This window comes from Engraulis encrasicolus, chromosome 8 (genome assembly GCF_034702125.1).
Source record: "Engraulis encrasicolus isolate BLACKSEA-1 chromosome 8, IST_EnEncr_1.0, whole genome shotgun sequence".
Lineage (NCBI taxonomy): Eukaryota > Metazoa > Chordata > Actinopteri > Clupeiformes > Engraulidae > Engraulis > Engraulis encrasicolus.
In genome coordinates, this window is record NC_085864.1 from 5,865,171 (window position 1) to 5,881,768 (window position 16,598).

The 16,598-nt window shown below is 44.5% G+C and overlaps 1 protein-coding gene across 2 annotated transcripts in view; it reads right to left on the reverse strand.

Moving 5' to 3' along the window:
• Positions 1 to 937: 937 nt before the first annotated feature.
• porb (P450 (cytochrome) oxidoreductase b) overlaps positions 938 to 16,598 on the reverse strand; it is a 34,400-nt gene continuing 18,739 nt past the window's right edge. For both annotated transcript variants that reach the window (XM_063204869.1, XM_063204870.1), the window contains 12 exons: positions 16,137 to 16,286; positions 13,648 to 13,772; positions 13,070 to 13,159; positions 12,814 to 12,912; positions 10,692 to 10,808; positions 9,870 to 9,988; positions 8,961 to 9,142; positions 7,134 to 7,283; positions 6,048 to 6,315; positions 5,655 to 5,800; positions 4,843 to 4,928; positions 938 to 3,660 (listed from right to left, as the gene is read on the reverse strand). In XM_063204869.1, coding sequence (XP_063060939.1) covers positions 3,516 to 3,660; positions 4,843 to 4,928; positions 5,655 to 5,800; positions 6,048 to 6,315; positions 7,134 to 7,283; positions 8,961 to 9,142; positions 9,870 to 9,988; positions 10,692 to 10,808; positions 12,814 to 12,912; positions 13,070 to 13,159; positions 13,648 to 13,772; positions 16,137 to 16,286 — 1,677 coding nt within the window. In that variant the 3' untranslated portion in view covers positions 938 to 3,515. The remainder of the gene's footprint in view (positions 3,661 to 4,842; positions 4,929 to 5,654; positions 5,801 to 6,047; positions 6,316 to 7,133; positions 7,284 to 8,960; positions 9,143 to 9,869; positions 9,989 to 10,691; positions 10,809 to 12,813; positions 12,913 to 13,069; positions 13,160 to 13,647; positions 13,773 to 16,136; positions 16,287 to 16,598) is intronic.

The window sequence follows — 16,598 nt, forward strand, 5'->3', positions numbered from 1 at the left end:
CCTGTCACACTGTCTTTCAAATTGCCATTTGAATTTGCCAAATTGCCAAACAGCCAATCCTTGAATATTATTTTGCATTCTAGAAGGTTGCACAATTTTAGAGCGGAAAGTAAACCAGTATGCATTGTCAGTTGTGCCATATTACATTATATACTTTGACAAATTTCCATGATTTTCCAGGAGGCAAAATGGCCAAATTACATCACTTTCCATAACTGGAAAAACTTCGGTTGAATTTCCATGATATTCCAGGTTTTTCATGGGAACCCTGCACAGTATTACCACTCCAAGTCAGATATAAAATTCCATGACTTTCCCTTCCCCCACCATGAAGTACAATTTCCATGACCTTCTGTTAAAAGGAAATACTCATAGTAATCAGATTTCCAAAAAAAGGATCAATTTGTGATGACCAGCTTTTCATGTCGCCATTTTCAGCCAACTCTCTTGAATATTTTGCTTTCTAGAATTTCACACAATTTTAGAACGCCACGTGAACCAACATACATTGCCAGTTGTGCCTATTACGCTAATAAACATTTTTGACAAATTTCCATAATATTCCCCGACTGTACAGGCAAATTCCATGATATGACTGGAAAAACCTCTATGGAATTTCCATGATATTCCAGGATTTCCATGATCACCATCTATAAAGATGGTCTGGATGGAACCATAGAATGTAGAATATAATGTCTAAATTGAGAAACGCTCACTGGAGGGGGCGATGAACTCTGCTGGAGTTTGAAATGTGCTTCTGATTTTACCCAATCCCCTGTATGTACGGAGCCATCATCTCGTCCCCCGATTCACTGATTGGACAGTCTGGCAACAAGAACAATTTCTTTCCAAAAGACCCAGCCAAGTTGTCCTGCTTCCATGGAGAAAACAATGAAATTCGTAAAAATATCCCATTTAGGAAGCTAAGACACACCTGTCACAATGAAGTTTTTATTTTTATCCACATATCGTGTTTACACTTAAACAGATATAAAAAAAAAACCACATACTGCATCCCCAGCACCCCTATAAATTGACATGAATCCCCATTTAACACGTGTGTTTTACTGTGTGTACCGACACTTTTAAAGACCGATAACACAAAACACTTACAGATAACAGACAGAAACCAACATTTTAATCACAGTTTTATTAATTTAGAAAGACATGCCTTAGTCATTTAATAGATATGAAAATTGCATATAAAAGTCGATAGTGCGGACAGAACAATAAGAGCAACAGTACCAATACACCAAAGTCTTGTTTTACCTCCTGTGGAATACGAGTTTAAAGTGACACTGTACAATTTCTGGAAATACGCTCTCTTTACACCTCCCCTGGAGCTAAATAACTGAATGTTACCATTCTCTTGTTCTTCAGACCGTTCTGTGGTGATGTTACATCAAGTTTCAAGCTAGCGTAGCGTCAACATAGAATCTCATGGGTTCTCATGGGCTCATACATCTAGCTACTAATGAGTTAATGATGTATGCGGCTGGAAGTACACGAGAAAGGTAAAACCAATTAACTCAAGGAGGGGTGTAAAATGAGTTTACATCCAGAAACGGTACAGTATCGAATTAAAAGAAGGCAAGCTATATGATAAGGCACTGGCCGACTTTGCCTACAGTGATCTCAAGAGAGGGAAACAGACAGGCGGCAGAGACGCAAGTCCACTCACTGTAGTGGGAAATACAATCAGTATAAAACAGGACAGTCATGCAGGAGGCGCTTCGTATCGCTCCACATTCAACTCCTCACCTAATCTTGCTCATCTTTTAAAACCATTCAGACACTCCCCTGCTTCTCTTCTTGTTGTCACAAAAGAAAGAAAAAGAAAAAGACAAACCAACACAAACCACACATTACTTGCATACACTCAGGAACACGCCAGGATTGCCACTCCTTCACAAGGCAGCTCACTACCCAACACGAGAGTCGCATTGCTTTGTTGTGTAGTACTCTGCGTAGCAAATTGGTGGACATGTCTGTTGTGTCATTGGAAAGCTCATAAAGGGGAATGTTCAGTTCACTACAGTGACATCAATCAGGAACAACAGGCCACTTCGAGAGCACCGTTTACAACATGGCGGAATATGTGCATCAGACTTAGAGACATAGACGTTTGAAACCTTTTAAAATGACTTCACAGACTTGTCATTATGAGACAGGAGATCCCTGTGACCGTCACACCAACATACCAATATCCTCCTCTACTGCTACTCTGATAGTCAGAAATGCTGGCCTTTCCATCAGAATGTACTTGTTAGCACTTAAACAGGAAGTATTTGAAATGGGTGGTGAGTTGAAAAGTTGCACTTCTTAAAAGTTTACCTACTTGCACAAAAAACTGAGGTAAAAGACAAGTTGTGAATGAACTGCTATGAATTGCCCATCGTCACCATGTCATTCTAATCAAGAGACTGCACTCACTGAGCACACTTTGCTTGGCTTATAGGCCACAGGCAGTCACAATGCAGACGGGGCAGTCTTCTAAAACTCCAGACACGTGATCCATGGTGCTGTGTCAGCATTTCTCATATTTCACCATCCACTTTTAACCGTTTATCTGACATACACATCCAAGGTTCCTGAATGGCCACATCAGGAACATACACACCGAGTGCCTTCCACTGCTCGTCCCTCATTCTAGATCATCTAGATCTAGAAAATACACCCCATATAATATCCTCCACCATTCACTGTGCATCTAGAATACAACTGCCTCCGATTCTGATTCTAGAATTGCCACTCATCCTGTGCGGACACCTAGTGGCCGTCAACAGTTAGTGTACGTGAATTCCACACAAAAAATCATCCCCTGGGAACTATGCATAAAGATTACAGGCTACATTCATTCATTATTTCATCAAACAGCTGATTATTATGCAATATATGATGACAAAAGTCCATAATTCGCCACAAAAAAATAAATGTTTCTACATTTCTTTACATGTTTAATGCTACAATAAACTGTAAAAAGCGTCTGGTGTGTGTGGACATGAGATATGCTCCACATTTAGCACACTTGAGCTCACAATGGTATGTACAAGGGCACAGTGCAGTCTGGTCTGGTCTGGTCTGGTCTGCCTGATATGGGAATAAGCACCGCTTATCGCTCGCACCAGAGACTGCTCGTGGTGCGCATTTGTGGGGAATGAACTGTATAAAAACAAAATAAAAACTTGAAAAATAAAATAATCTGAGAAGCAGAAGTGTGAGGCCCCTCCTGTGTGTGTGTGTGTGTGTGTGTGTGTGTGTGTGTGTGTGTGTGTGTGTGTGTTGGTCAGAGAGGAGTTTGTGTGTGTGAGAAAATGAACATGTATGTACAGTACATGCCTGCATATGTATCTGTATTTGCATATGTATGTATTTATGTATGTATGTATGTATGTATGTATGTATGTATGTATGCATGTATGTATGTATGCATGTATGTATGTATGTATGTATGTATGCATGTATGTATGCCTTTAAGTATCTGGGTGTGTGTCCCCATGTGTGTATGAGCATGTTTAGCTCCAGACGTCCTGCGAGTAGCGCCCCTTGGTCATCAGCTTCTTGACGTAGTCGACGGCCTGCGTGTGCGTCATGCCCCCCAGCTCCACCGCCATCTCATGGAACGCACTCTGCACGTCACGTGCCATGTTCCTCGCATCACTACAGGAGGCAGGGAGGGAGGGCAGGGAGAGAGAGACAGAGGATGAAAGAAAGAGAGACAGATTGAAAGAAGGAGCAAGACAGACATACAGAGACAGAGAGAGAGAGAGCGAAAGAGAAAGGAAGGCAGAGTGAGAGAGAGGGAGAAAGAAAAGAAAAAAGAGGACAGAGAAACATACAGAGAGAGAGCAAGGAAGAGAGCGAGAGCGAGGGCAAGAGCGATAGAGAGACCGACGTGTTAGACAGGCCAGGTTAGTTACAGCTTTTTGTATGCGTGTTTTTATGTCTCTACCCCATAAAAGCCATTGCTAAACTGAGATCACACAGACAATCAGTGATTGTCTAACCCTTATGATCACAGACCATGAGCATTTCCTTCCTATTTCTGCTGTTTTCCTATTTTTTTATCTGTTAGACACGCACCATCTTCCATTCTGTCTGCCATCAGTTACCTAAATATGTCAAATGACACCAATCCAACTTCTAATCAAATGTATTCAAAGCTCTATAACTGAATGATAGCAAAAAAGGGCATTGCCAACAGCAAGTGTTAATATACAAACTCTCTAGTTTTAATATGTTTCCTGTCAACCGTAGATGTAGATGTGTGTTTAATACAGCATGTTCACATATTATATGCGTATGTTCGCGAGAGTTTAACAACTTTGGTCTAACAACCAAAAGTTAGATTTACATTGATAATCTTGCGTGAGCTAAAACGAGTTCCTGCCGGAAGGACTTGCCACCTAGCAAACTTCCACTTGAGGACAAGTTTTGAAATTTGGCAATCGGACTAAACACAATTCTGCCATTCTTTAAGTTTGATCAAAAGGAGAGGAAAAACAATATCTATCTGGGCTTGTATCAGGTCTATGGTCTATGGTTTGTGGTTACCATGGGTACGTTCACTGACACTTGATACAAATCTCTCTCATGTAGTCCGCCAGTTTTCCTGCATGTTGATAGCAACATAGTGCTCATGTTGTTAATTCACACCACATGATCAAGTCAGTCATCCCTACAGTGAATTTGGAACCTCCTCTGTGGAATGTGGGGTTTTGCTACTGACGTTTTTTCACAGACTCGTGTGTTTTCACTCATCATGGCGTTAAATGATGACAAGAAAACACTACATGCTTCCAGGTTGCTTGCGAACTGTATATGCTTCAGCAAAACACTTACCCACAAATGTAGATGTGTGCGCTGTTGGTGTGGACCTGTTTCCAGATCTCCTCCCTGTTATTCTTCAGCAGGTGCTGCACATACACCTGGGAGGGAACACACAGCACAGGACACACACACACACACAAACAGCACAGACACACACACAACACACACACACAACACACACACACAACACACACACACAACACACACACACAACACACACACACACAGGATGAGAAACCATGCATCCATGCATGCATGTGCACGCATACAAAAGTGTCGCACAAACGACTGATTATGCTGCCCAGATTCGCCAATAATACCACAAAGAGGGCTTCTGGGCCTGACCTATGAAGGACCATGATCCTAGAACTCCAGACTAGTGTACTGCCAGTACCTGGTCTCGTGAGAAGGCTGCATGCATGTGGGGGAGGACTCCTAGTTCAATAGTGTTAAGACTAAGACTAAGACTAAGACTAACTCCAACTCTAGTCCCTCGTGTTCCCTCTGTACTTGGTCTTGTGAGAAGGAAACGTGGAGCTGGATGAGGACTCAGCCTCAACTGTAGCCCTGATATTAAGTGTTGAGATTTAGACTAAGATTAAGACTAATACTAAAACATAGATTAAGATCAAGACGAAGACTCCTACACCTGGTCTCATGAGATGGCAACATGTAGCCGGGTGTAGCCTCAGTGTCACAGTGTTTAAGTGTAGTCCCGACTCCCGACTGTACTTTCTGTACCTGGTCTCGTGAGAAGGCAATTTATAGCTGTGTGAGGACTCCAGTGTAGTCTAGTGTTTAGATTAAGATTAAGACTGCTGTACCTTTTGTTCCTGGTCTCGTGAGAAGGCCACGTGCAGATGTGTGAGCACTCCGCTGTTATTGAACTCTGTCAGCTCCTCCTCGTACAGGTAATCCTCAGCCTTGTGGCGGCAGCCGAAGTACAACACCGTCTCACCCACCTCCTTACCTGCACACGCACATGCACACACACAGTTATTAGAGGTACAAAACCTAGCTCCACTGAATGAGTCACCTGATTCTTACATTATATGGAGAACAGTACAAAACAAACATATAAGCTCTGTGTGTGTGTGTGTGTGTGTGTGTGTGTGTGTGTGTGTGTGTGTGTGTGTGTGTGTGTGTGTGTGTGTGTGTGTGTGTGTGTGTGAGAAAGATGTATAAGTGTGTGAGTGTGTGTGTGTGTGTGTGTCTACCTTGCTCCTTGAGCCAGCCCCTCTCCTGTATGAAGCCCATGAAGGGTGCGATGCCGGTGCCCGGCCCGACCATGATGACGGGGTTGGTGGGCTTGAAGGGCAGCCGGAACTGGGACTTGCGCACGTACATGGGCACCGATGCCTTGTGGCCGTTGTCCACAGGAAGTTTCCCCTTCAGCCAGTTGGTGGCCACGCCCTTATTGGTGCGGCCCGTGCTCGTCTGGTACTCCACCACCACGCAGCAGATGTGGATGCTGTTGGGGTGCACCTGTTCAAATAGAAGGGGTTAATTATGTAGTCACCTTAGCATGATGCTATGAGGCACCGAAGTCTCCACCCCTTCCGGGCGGCTCATGGGGCTGGCAACGCAAAAACTTTTGACTGGGCTGTAATGGACTGATCAAAGCTATTTTCCACTTCAAATTCGCAATCGATCACACATACGCTGTGCCTCAGAATTAATAACAACCAATGGTGTGCTTGTTGACTTCACTTGGCAAGCGATTTTTGAGTTGTGTGCGTGCAAAAAAATGTCATTATTTGGACTACACAACAGACATTGCATGTCCGACGTGCAGACAATTCAGCCGCGGTGCAGCGGTAGGGTTGGCTGTGCCTCGGTTCACGTCAAATATGCGAGGCACACGTTGTAGTAACAAAGTTTTGCACAAAAGCTAAAATAACCTTTCTTGCGTGTCGAAAATGAGGGGTCTTACGTTGCAAATCCAAACCTTAAAAATACACTGCCATCATATGTTAAATCCGGAGCACATGCCAAACGGGATGAGGATTTAGCTTGACTCGCTCCATTTACTCCCATTCAAAATTTTGAGAGATTCAGCCCCACAGCTCGGAAGTAGAAGGGCGCGACTTAGGTGCCCCATAGAGTAGTATCGGGCCTGTAATGCGTGTGTGTGTGTGTGTGTGTGTGTGTGTGTGTGTGTCTGTGTGTGTCTGTGTGTGTCTGTGTGTGTCTGTGTGTGTCTGTGTGTGTCTGTGTGTGTCTGTGTGTGTCTGTGTGTGTCTGTGTGTGTCTGTGTGTGTCTGTGTGTGTCTGTGTGTGTCTGTGTGTGTATGTCTAGTTACCTTAGAGGATGAGGCTATGGAGTAGTATCGGGCCTGTAGTCGGGGCAGGAGCTCACACAGGTGGTCCGCGGGGGGCTTGAGGGAGGGCATGTCCTCCAGGATAGCCAGGATGTTCCTGGAGGGGTCCAGCACAAAGCTCTGGTACAGAGCCTACAACACAAGGTCAATAGGTCATTTACATCACCTACAACACAAGGTCAAAAAAGTCATTCATTTTTCATAGCGCTTACAACACTAGGTCATTTATCAAACTTGATATTTTCATTTTGATATATTCTTTTCAGTTGTCCATTTGAACTAAATATAAAGAAAGCAATAGACATGGTACAAAGAAGGTCATTTACAGTGTTGTTAAACACAGGGGCAAGTTCATTTACAGTGTCAACCAGACAGGGCGAGGTCAGAGCTTTGGCATTGTACAACATGGGCTCAAAGGTCAAAACAGTTACAGGGAGAAGATCATGACACCGACAACTGCCAAGCACCGTAGAAAGGTGGGCCGATCACAAAACACACGTGATTTACACATTACTGCTTACATTATTTCAATGACTAACAGTCATTCCAAACCAAGCAGGCCTTCTGTTTATGTGGATCTATTGACTCGTTTAGAAGTCATGTCATCACAGACTGCGCGAGCATTGATGACTCAAACACACACACACACACACACACAACCAGACAGTGCTGCAGTCCCTAAAGAAAGAAGACCTGCCGTCCTAAAGTAAGTACGTTTGTAAAAATAGAGATCCTGAAAAGAACACTTCGTGAGCATCCATTTTCTTATACCTAAAAAAACGCAAGCTTAGTTCCTTTACAAATGTGCGGTACATTGCCGATTTCGCTCCAACGATGTGTGTGCAGCCCAATTACATCACATCTGTGTACAAACAGTAAAGGGGTCTATTAGACCTGTGGCTACACCTACAACTAACTACAACTGGTAGTCTGTATCACAGAGGTGCAACACCTACCACACAGGGCAAAGGTCAAAGATCATTTACAGTGACTGCCACACTGCACAGAGAGTAGAGGACACACGTGGCAACACTCAGAGGAAAACAAACCGAATCTGCAGTACACCATGTATAGACCAGATAAATTGGAAGAAGTAGAGATGAATCCAGCCTGTACTTTTCTGGGATCTTTGACGTCAGGCAAACGCTCTTTAGACTTTAGTTTGAGAATAAATGAGTTACCTTAGCGCTGTAGATGGCGGTAGTGCACATCTTATGCAAGCCGCCATATAACACCGGAAAACCTGCCACACGCTTCCTACTGGAGACATTGAGATTGGACTAGGTCCAAAAGTCTGTTGCTGAAGTTCTAGACTCTGACTTCTGATGTTAATTTTACACATTTTTTTTTCACACAAGCCTTATGTGTGCCTCCCTCATTCGGGGCAAAATGTCCTTGATGTATCAAAGTTTTAATAAATATCTCACAAAAGCACAATTCACAAGTCCTTTTCTCATTTGCAATCAGAATTTTGAATGGGGAGAAGCCCTCTAAAAGTTGCTCTGTCTACACTGACCGCAGGGAAACTTCATTGCTTTCAGATGGGTGGTAATAATTCAGCTCACAACTCATACGCAGAGAACCATCGACTGAGCTGAATGATGGAACATTGAATGCACAGACTCCACAGTCCTGTAATGCCTTTGAATGACCACAAGGGGGCATCCAAATCGGATAGTCAGTCAGGTGGACTGTGTGACTACCAGGAATGACTCAAGGCGAAATACGCGACTCTCAAACATGCGGTCACACACAGACACAGACACAGACACACTACACACTAAACACTAAACACTAAACCACCCTTACCTTGCCCTCGGGTGAGGATGAGGCCATCTTGCGCATGTTTTCCTGGTCTTTGGGGTCGCTGGCGTACTGGGCCAGTTCATACAGCACGTTGGTGCGCGGGGGGTGTGTGATGTCCAGATAGTGTGTGAGCGCCGTGCGGTAGGACGTAGGGCATGGGAACGGGTGCTTTTTGTTAGATTCCTCTGCAAGACAGAAAAACACAGCAATGTGTGTGTATTAGTGAGTGCGTGTATGTGTGCGTGTGCATGTGTATGTGCATGAGCACGTATGTGTGTGTGCGTATGTATGTGTGTGTACATGCTTGAGTGTGTGTGTGCCTGTGTGAGTGTACGTGCATGCTGTTGTCCAGGTAGTGTGTGAGTGTCATACAATAGGACGTAGGATCAAAGGACGGAGTGATTCCTCGTTTGGGCCTTTATGAGGCTGGGACCATAGACAGTAAATGTTCCTTATTGGACTGCTCTAGAAAAACGCATTGTGTAGATTGTGTGTGTGTGTGTGAGAGTGTTAGTATTGATGAGTCAGTCCTTCACTCACTCAGAGACAAAGACACTAAAGCCAAACAAACACCAAACTGACCTGTGAAGATAAGCCTTGACCACACATCACTCAAACACATCCGGGAAGGTCACAGTGGTGTGTGTGGTGTGTGTTTGTGCCTGTGGAAAGGCCTTCACAGGAGGTCACCCAAACATGCCAGGCAAGGTTAGAAATGTTGGTGTATGCAGAAGACTGTGAATCTGTGTATGTGTGTGAGAGCGTGAGTGTGTGTGTGTGTGTGTGAACGTCTAATTTCTTTGTGGACAGGCTACAGACCCTCACATGATGTCACCCATCGCTGCAACGGATATTACACCAACACATTAGGCAAGGTTACTGGAGCGTGCGTGTGTGTGTGTGCGCGTGTACCATCAAGGTTGTTGAGGGAGATAACAGTGTCGAGGTCCACTCCAAGGAGATCGCCCAGCTTGCTGACGATGGACGTATCATTGGTCGGATACACAGCCACGTGGTCACCTGACTCATACCTAGAGCAGGAGAGAGAGAGAGAGAGAGAGAGAGAGAGAGAGAGAGAGAGAGAGAGAGAGAGAGAGAGAGAGAGAGAGAGAGAGAGAGAGAAAGAGAGAAAGAGAGAGAGAGAGGAGATGGAGACAGAGGGAGATAGACAGATGGGCAATAAAAAAAGATATTGAGCATGACCACCACTAAACACACCAAGCAAAGTGCAAAACCAACCACCAACAGAGCAATGATGATGAATTGTGTTGCTGAGGTAACTCTAGTTGCTTCTGGTCTGGATGTGAAGTAAGGCTAACAACAGGCATACAGGTTCTATTCCTACACAAGTGGGGCTAATGCAAGTCAACAGTAATGTTGCGATATTCAAACAGTGGGTCTAACCCAGGTGTAGCACTGATGTATCTATGATGCTGGCCCAGGTGTTGAGATTTTACCAGTGGGCCTAACCCAGCTGTCTCTAGTCTAGCTGTGAAGTAATCCAGGTGTTTCACTACACTACCTGATCTTGGATCCAGCTCCAGGAGCATGAGCCACCAACTGACCAGCTATCTATACCTGTTGGGTTAACCCAGCCACACTTGTCCTATTCCCATACTGAATGCAGGCCAGTGCAGATTTTGTGGAGTCAGTGCAGGTAAGCCAGGTGTTTCGCTACTCTACCTGTGGGTCTAAGATGTCTCCTGTGAGGTAACCCTGGTGTTGCTACTGTACCTGATCTTGGATCCACTGATGTCCAGCTCCACATGCATAAGGTGGCGGTCGCCGCCCTTATTCAGCTTACGGTTCACTGTCACCGGGGCTAGGAAGGGGTTCTTGGCATCGAATGGCCTGTAGAACACACACAGACACACACACGGTTTACCATCACATGCCTTTTTTGCTTTAGTTGTTCCTGGACATAAGGGTCAGAATGTGATGCTTATCGTTTGGTTCCCATAGCCATGATGGCCATCTTTCACTTCATTTTCTATTCAGCCCTATCTGTGATCATGTGGTGTTTCCAGAGCCATGTCAGGCAGACCTAAAGGCAACTGTTAAACAACACGTAAAACCTGGAAAACCAGACCGACTCCTTTGAATTAATCCATTTAAAGTGCAGTCTACCGCGCTTGATCCCACCAATGCACACCCCTACTGCTGTACGACAAAGCAGTCTCTCCATTATTCTCTCTCATGCAACTTATACCTGCCCTCGAATGCATTGAATTGAAGGTGTGTGAAGTCACGTGAAAAAGGCCCACTGTATGACTCATCACTGTGTAGTCGCCTGTTGACTAAATAAAAGCAGACACTGTGGGTCACTTTCAGTGATTTGATTAATCTGAAATGAATCTCAATGCTGGTGCAATACAATGTGTGGATATACTCTATATCAGGGGTGCCCAATTTCTTCCATACAGTGAGCCGAAAGTGAATATGTCTAAATCTGATGAAAATGTGTCATGTTTAGATTACATAAGATGTTCAGATGAGCCGTAGTTCCTCAAACACCAGTACTAATAACAGACATACAGACATAAGTACTAATAACAGACATACCCAACTAGCAGATAAAAATGAGTAAAAAGGTGGAGGGCAAAAAAAAAACCTGGGTCCACAGGCCACAAATTGGGCAGCTTTGATTTATAGGTTTTCTTTCCCATACATGTATCTATATCCAGGACTTGTGATAACCATTTGTAGATATGCGCGCACTTCATGCTGGGGTAATATAAATAAACCTGGCCTTGAACAGGTGACCAGGGTGGGGCTGAGTTATATACTGTAGTACCCATTATTTCATAATCCTCATGACTTCACACCTCATGAGAAACACAAATTTGCACCTTCACGTTGTGAAACCTTCAGATTGTGACTCATAAGACTCACTGGAATCAAGGTCAGTACAAAGGCTCACCACCCACCAGTGTTGTGCCAGTGAATGCTTGCCATTGGAAACAAGGCGAAAGGTACGCAGATCTACTTCCCTTCCTCCTCTCCCTCATCTCTTCATTTAAGAGATGGCATCACACATCCCTTCCCTTATCTTCACATTAAAGAGATAACAGCACCGCATGTGAGTCAGGTCATGGCTCATTGCTGCTGGGTCTGCCAACTGAACTGGTGCCAGTGCAGCTGTACTGGTCTGGGCTGCGATATAATTAAAAAAAAAAAAAAAGTTTAAACATATAATACTATTCTCCTCGTATATGCCGATAAAATGCTTGCACATGCAGTGGATGTGTGAGGAAAAGTAGAGCATGTGTAAACTTCGATTTTGACTCTCATATGAAGTTTTTTTTTAATGTTGCCTGTGTTGCCTCTTTTGTATGTTTAAGTGCGTGTGAGTGTGTAGTAAAATCTGATGTGAAAAGCACCTCACCTCTCACCTAGAGTGGCAAAAGCAGTGAGAGAAAAGCTCTGGAAGTTACTCTGGAGAACATACTTAATCTAGTCTAATTATGATGAGGTGCTTTTCATGATCAGATTTTGATTAGTTAGTGATTAGATTTGCAGATTACTGCACACTCACACACAGGTACACATACAAAAGAGGCAACACAGGCAATAAAAACAAAAACTCACATCAGTGGACTTCTCAACTTTAACATAGAACATCCCTTTAGTGTGTTTTCAACTTGCAGGGATAATGCTTCTTTTGAATCAGAGCTTTTGGAGCTTGTTGGCACGGAACATGGAACCCCTGCTTTCTGGTTCAAGAATATTGTTTTCAAAGCTTGGGTACATTGATCATGGAACACCCAGTCTAGAAGCTCGTTCTTGAAGCTTGTGTACATGGAATGCAAGGTTTCTGATTCTCAAAAGTCTTGAGGCTTGGGTAGATGGAACTTACGGTTTCTGGTTCTCGAAGCTCTTGAGGCGTCCAATCTCGCCGGTGTAGACCTTATTCATGTTCACATCCTCCTCCACCTTCAGCTCATACTGACGGATACTGCAACAGGAAAGGAGGAGAACAAAGGCAGGGTCAACATGGTGCGTGTGCGGTTTGGGGAAATTCAACAGCCACTGAAAAGGGAACATTTGTGCACATCACAAGGGTCTGGGATTGTTTTGATGGACAGGGAAGTGTGTGTGTGTGTGTGTGTCACCTGGACTCCTCTCCGGTGGCCTCAACTCCAAAGTGTTCACAGATGGCCGGCCAGAACTGCTCTCTCCACGACACAAAGTCCTCCTCCAGACTGGAGAGAGAGAGAGACAGAGAGAGAGAGAGAGAGAGAGAGAGAGAGAGAGAGAGAGAGAGAGAGAGAGAGAGAGAGAGAGAGAGAGAGAGAGAGAGAGAGAGAGAGAGAGAGAGAGAGAGAGAGAGAGAGAGACAGAGAGACAGACAGACAGACAGAGAGAGAGAGAGAGAGAGAGAGAGAGAGAGAGAGAGACAGACAGACAGACAGACAGACAGACAGACAGACAGACAGAGAGAGAGAGAGAGACAGACAGACAGACAGACAGACAGGTTGTTATGCAGAGAGCATTCTGCAACATGGATATCATAATGTAACTAAATAATGAGCTTTATTCCAAACAGCTAGACTAGCGAGCACAGACAGCATAAGGCTCTCCTCTCAGATTGGCTAACGCCCAACTGTGCTAGAGTCCGATTGGCTTGTAGGCCACTAGCACTCACATAGTCATCTCCAATGCCAAAAAGGCACGGACACACGGTACTCACTTTGCGTCATCGTCTCCCATGCCAAGGTCAAACACTCTCTTGCCTCCCAACTCCTCCAGCCGCTTGTCCACGTACTTCCCCATCGCATTGTAGTGCTCATACGTCTTATTACCCAGGCCGAACACCTAGAAACACACACAGACACAGACACAGACACAGGGTTGTAGTGTTAATCCATTTAATTGCCCACGCCAAAGACTCTGGCACGCACGCGTATACCTTTTCTATTTTATTGCCCAGACCAAAGGCCCAGACACACCTGCATTCATATTTCTTAGTGGCCAGCCGAAACACCAGCATACACACGGCAATGGCATCTCCAGTGTCACAACATGTGCTTAACATTATGTACTCATTATAACACCAACAGTAAATTGAACTCGTTGGTTGGGTTAACAGATAAGAGAGGGATTAAAGAGTAAAACACAGTGTATCAACTGTTGCACATCATTGGACATTGAAAAGGACAGAGAACTAGAATTCATTCTCAAGGAGCTCTCCGTCTATTCCACAGAAGCTGAGAAGAGGGCAGCTGTTAACATCATTACACATTTCCGCATAATGCAATACCTAGCGTTGCCATCGGTCCCAGTTTTTAATGAAGTTAAAGTAAATTAAGTAATGATCTGTCCAGGGGAAATAAAATCAGTTCTCACGGTGGTTACAGGGACAGATTACTGCACGGGCCTACCGGGTCCAGGCCCAGGGGCCCAAGAGCCAAGGGGGCCCTGAAGCCCAAGCCTCTATATGTCCATTCTCATATTGCATCAAAATCACACTGAATTTTCCGTTTTTGTCCGGGAACAACCACTAAACCCCCAACAACAGACTCTCACACCTGGCCTGAATGCCTGAATTGTTTTGTAAACTAGCAACACGGATTGAGGGGGGGCTTTCATCTTGTCTGTCTCAGGGGCCCATGGAATCATAATCCGTTCCTAGGTGCTTAGAATGGGAAGTAGTGCCTAAATGGGAAATGAGAGCAGCCAGACTTGCTGAGATAAGCCAACTCATATCCTGACTGTCAAAGCCCATCAGAGTGACACAGCAGTTCTCAGGCACGGCCTCATCTGACCCACAGAAATGCTCCCTATTCACACAGATTCACTATGACTCTGCAAATCACACAGTCAACTGTCTATTCACGCAGAGAATTATTCAGTACAGTACATTAAAAACAGTCATTTTATAGTCCCTGGAGCAATGTGGCCTTCGGTGCCTTGCTAAAGGGCACTTCTGCCTAGCCAGGCTGCGCCTTCCTAGTGACGCAACACCTTTGGCGAATCGCGATTGCAAGTCTATGATAATCAGGCAAACTTCAGCCATGGGTCGGATTCGAACCTGCAACCCTCTTATCTTCAGACCACCTCGCTAACCATTAGGCCAAAGCTGCTCCATTGATGATGCCCATATTGATGTGCATTAACACAGACAATGACTAAACAAAAATCACATCCCATTGACATGTGTTATCAGAGACCCACTTCCCCAATGTGACGCTCAGATTCACATGACTCATGACCTCACAATGATTTCACAGTCTATTCTCCCATGCAAAGCATGAATCACATTGCTATGAGTGTATACCCACAGCATGACACAGCAAAAATCAAGTTGGCAAATATTGACCCAGAGCACCACCGAACAAAATCACATCACAGTTTGTGACATGCACATTCCGAATATCATTCGGCAAAATCACATGATTTTCACATGTATTCTGCAGAAGAGTGACTAAGAAAATCATGGCATGATGTAGATCAGAGTGTTTTGCTTGTTGCAGGAGGGCCCACCGACAGGTGACACAGCCCCCTTATTCATGCCAATCATGGCAGCCATTATTTGAAGGTAGACCTGAGCAATGTAAATCAATGGAGAGGGAGCGCACCTGTGTCATAAAATGGCTTAGTAATGTGTAAATGTCCATCGACACACTATACAAGGACAATAGTAATATGCTGTGAAATATGTACCTATCTAAATGATTTTAAAATGTATTTTATAGACTCATATGATCCAAGTAGATAATTAGCTTGATATTTCAAATCTGGTCCTTGATTCACGTGTCACTTCATATTCTCAGGTTTAGGCAGTTTCTTTTTTTACAGAGGTGGGCGTGTTCTCCATTCATTTGCACTGACTGAAGAGCACAGGTCTAACTACAGAAGATGGAGGCTGCACTTGCCGTTTTCCAGTGCTGACGCAAATTACAATGTCACCTCTAGTCCAATGTTCTACCTCTACTGTAAGAGTAATACGGTAAGCATTTCATCCCTTGCTGATTTTGTCCGTCTCTCCATGTTAGAATACACCAACTATTAAAATGATAGACAAATCATGTCTTTATTAGGGGGAAAAAATCAACAAAATCAGCAAGGGATCAAATGGCTATTATTATCACTGTATGTGTGAGATCCAGTGCAGGCTAATCTCACTTAAACAACAGGAAACAGGAAATGAGGTGCTGGCAAACAGGAAGTGCTACTCACGGCGAAGTTGAGTCCGTCGAGCTCCGCCTCTCCCTCCTGTAGCCAATCGTAGAAGTCCTGGGCGTTGTCAGTGGGGTCTCCCTCGCCGTATGTTGCCAAACAGAATATGGCCAACGAGTTCTCGATCTCACACAGACGAGACAGCTCTGCCTGCACACACACGCACGCGCACACACGCAGACACGCACGGGCATGCAAGCACGGACACACACACACAACCACACGCACATACAGACACATGCACTCATTAACAGCTGAGCAGGGCAAGGCAAAATGCAGCAAGGCTGCTGGAATTCATTATAGCGTAACTCTTGTCCTCTACACCCTGAATGGAATTCATTAAAGCGCAACTCTCATCTTAAACGAGTTGAATGCCGTTGAGCTGATGTGTTGAGTTGGGAGAACTTAGGTTGTGGTCCCGTGTGGGACAACATGTCTCTACTGGTAGCTCTGCGTGTGTTT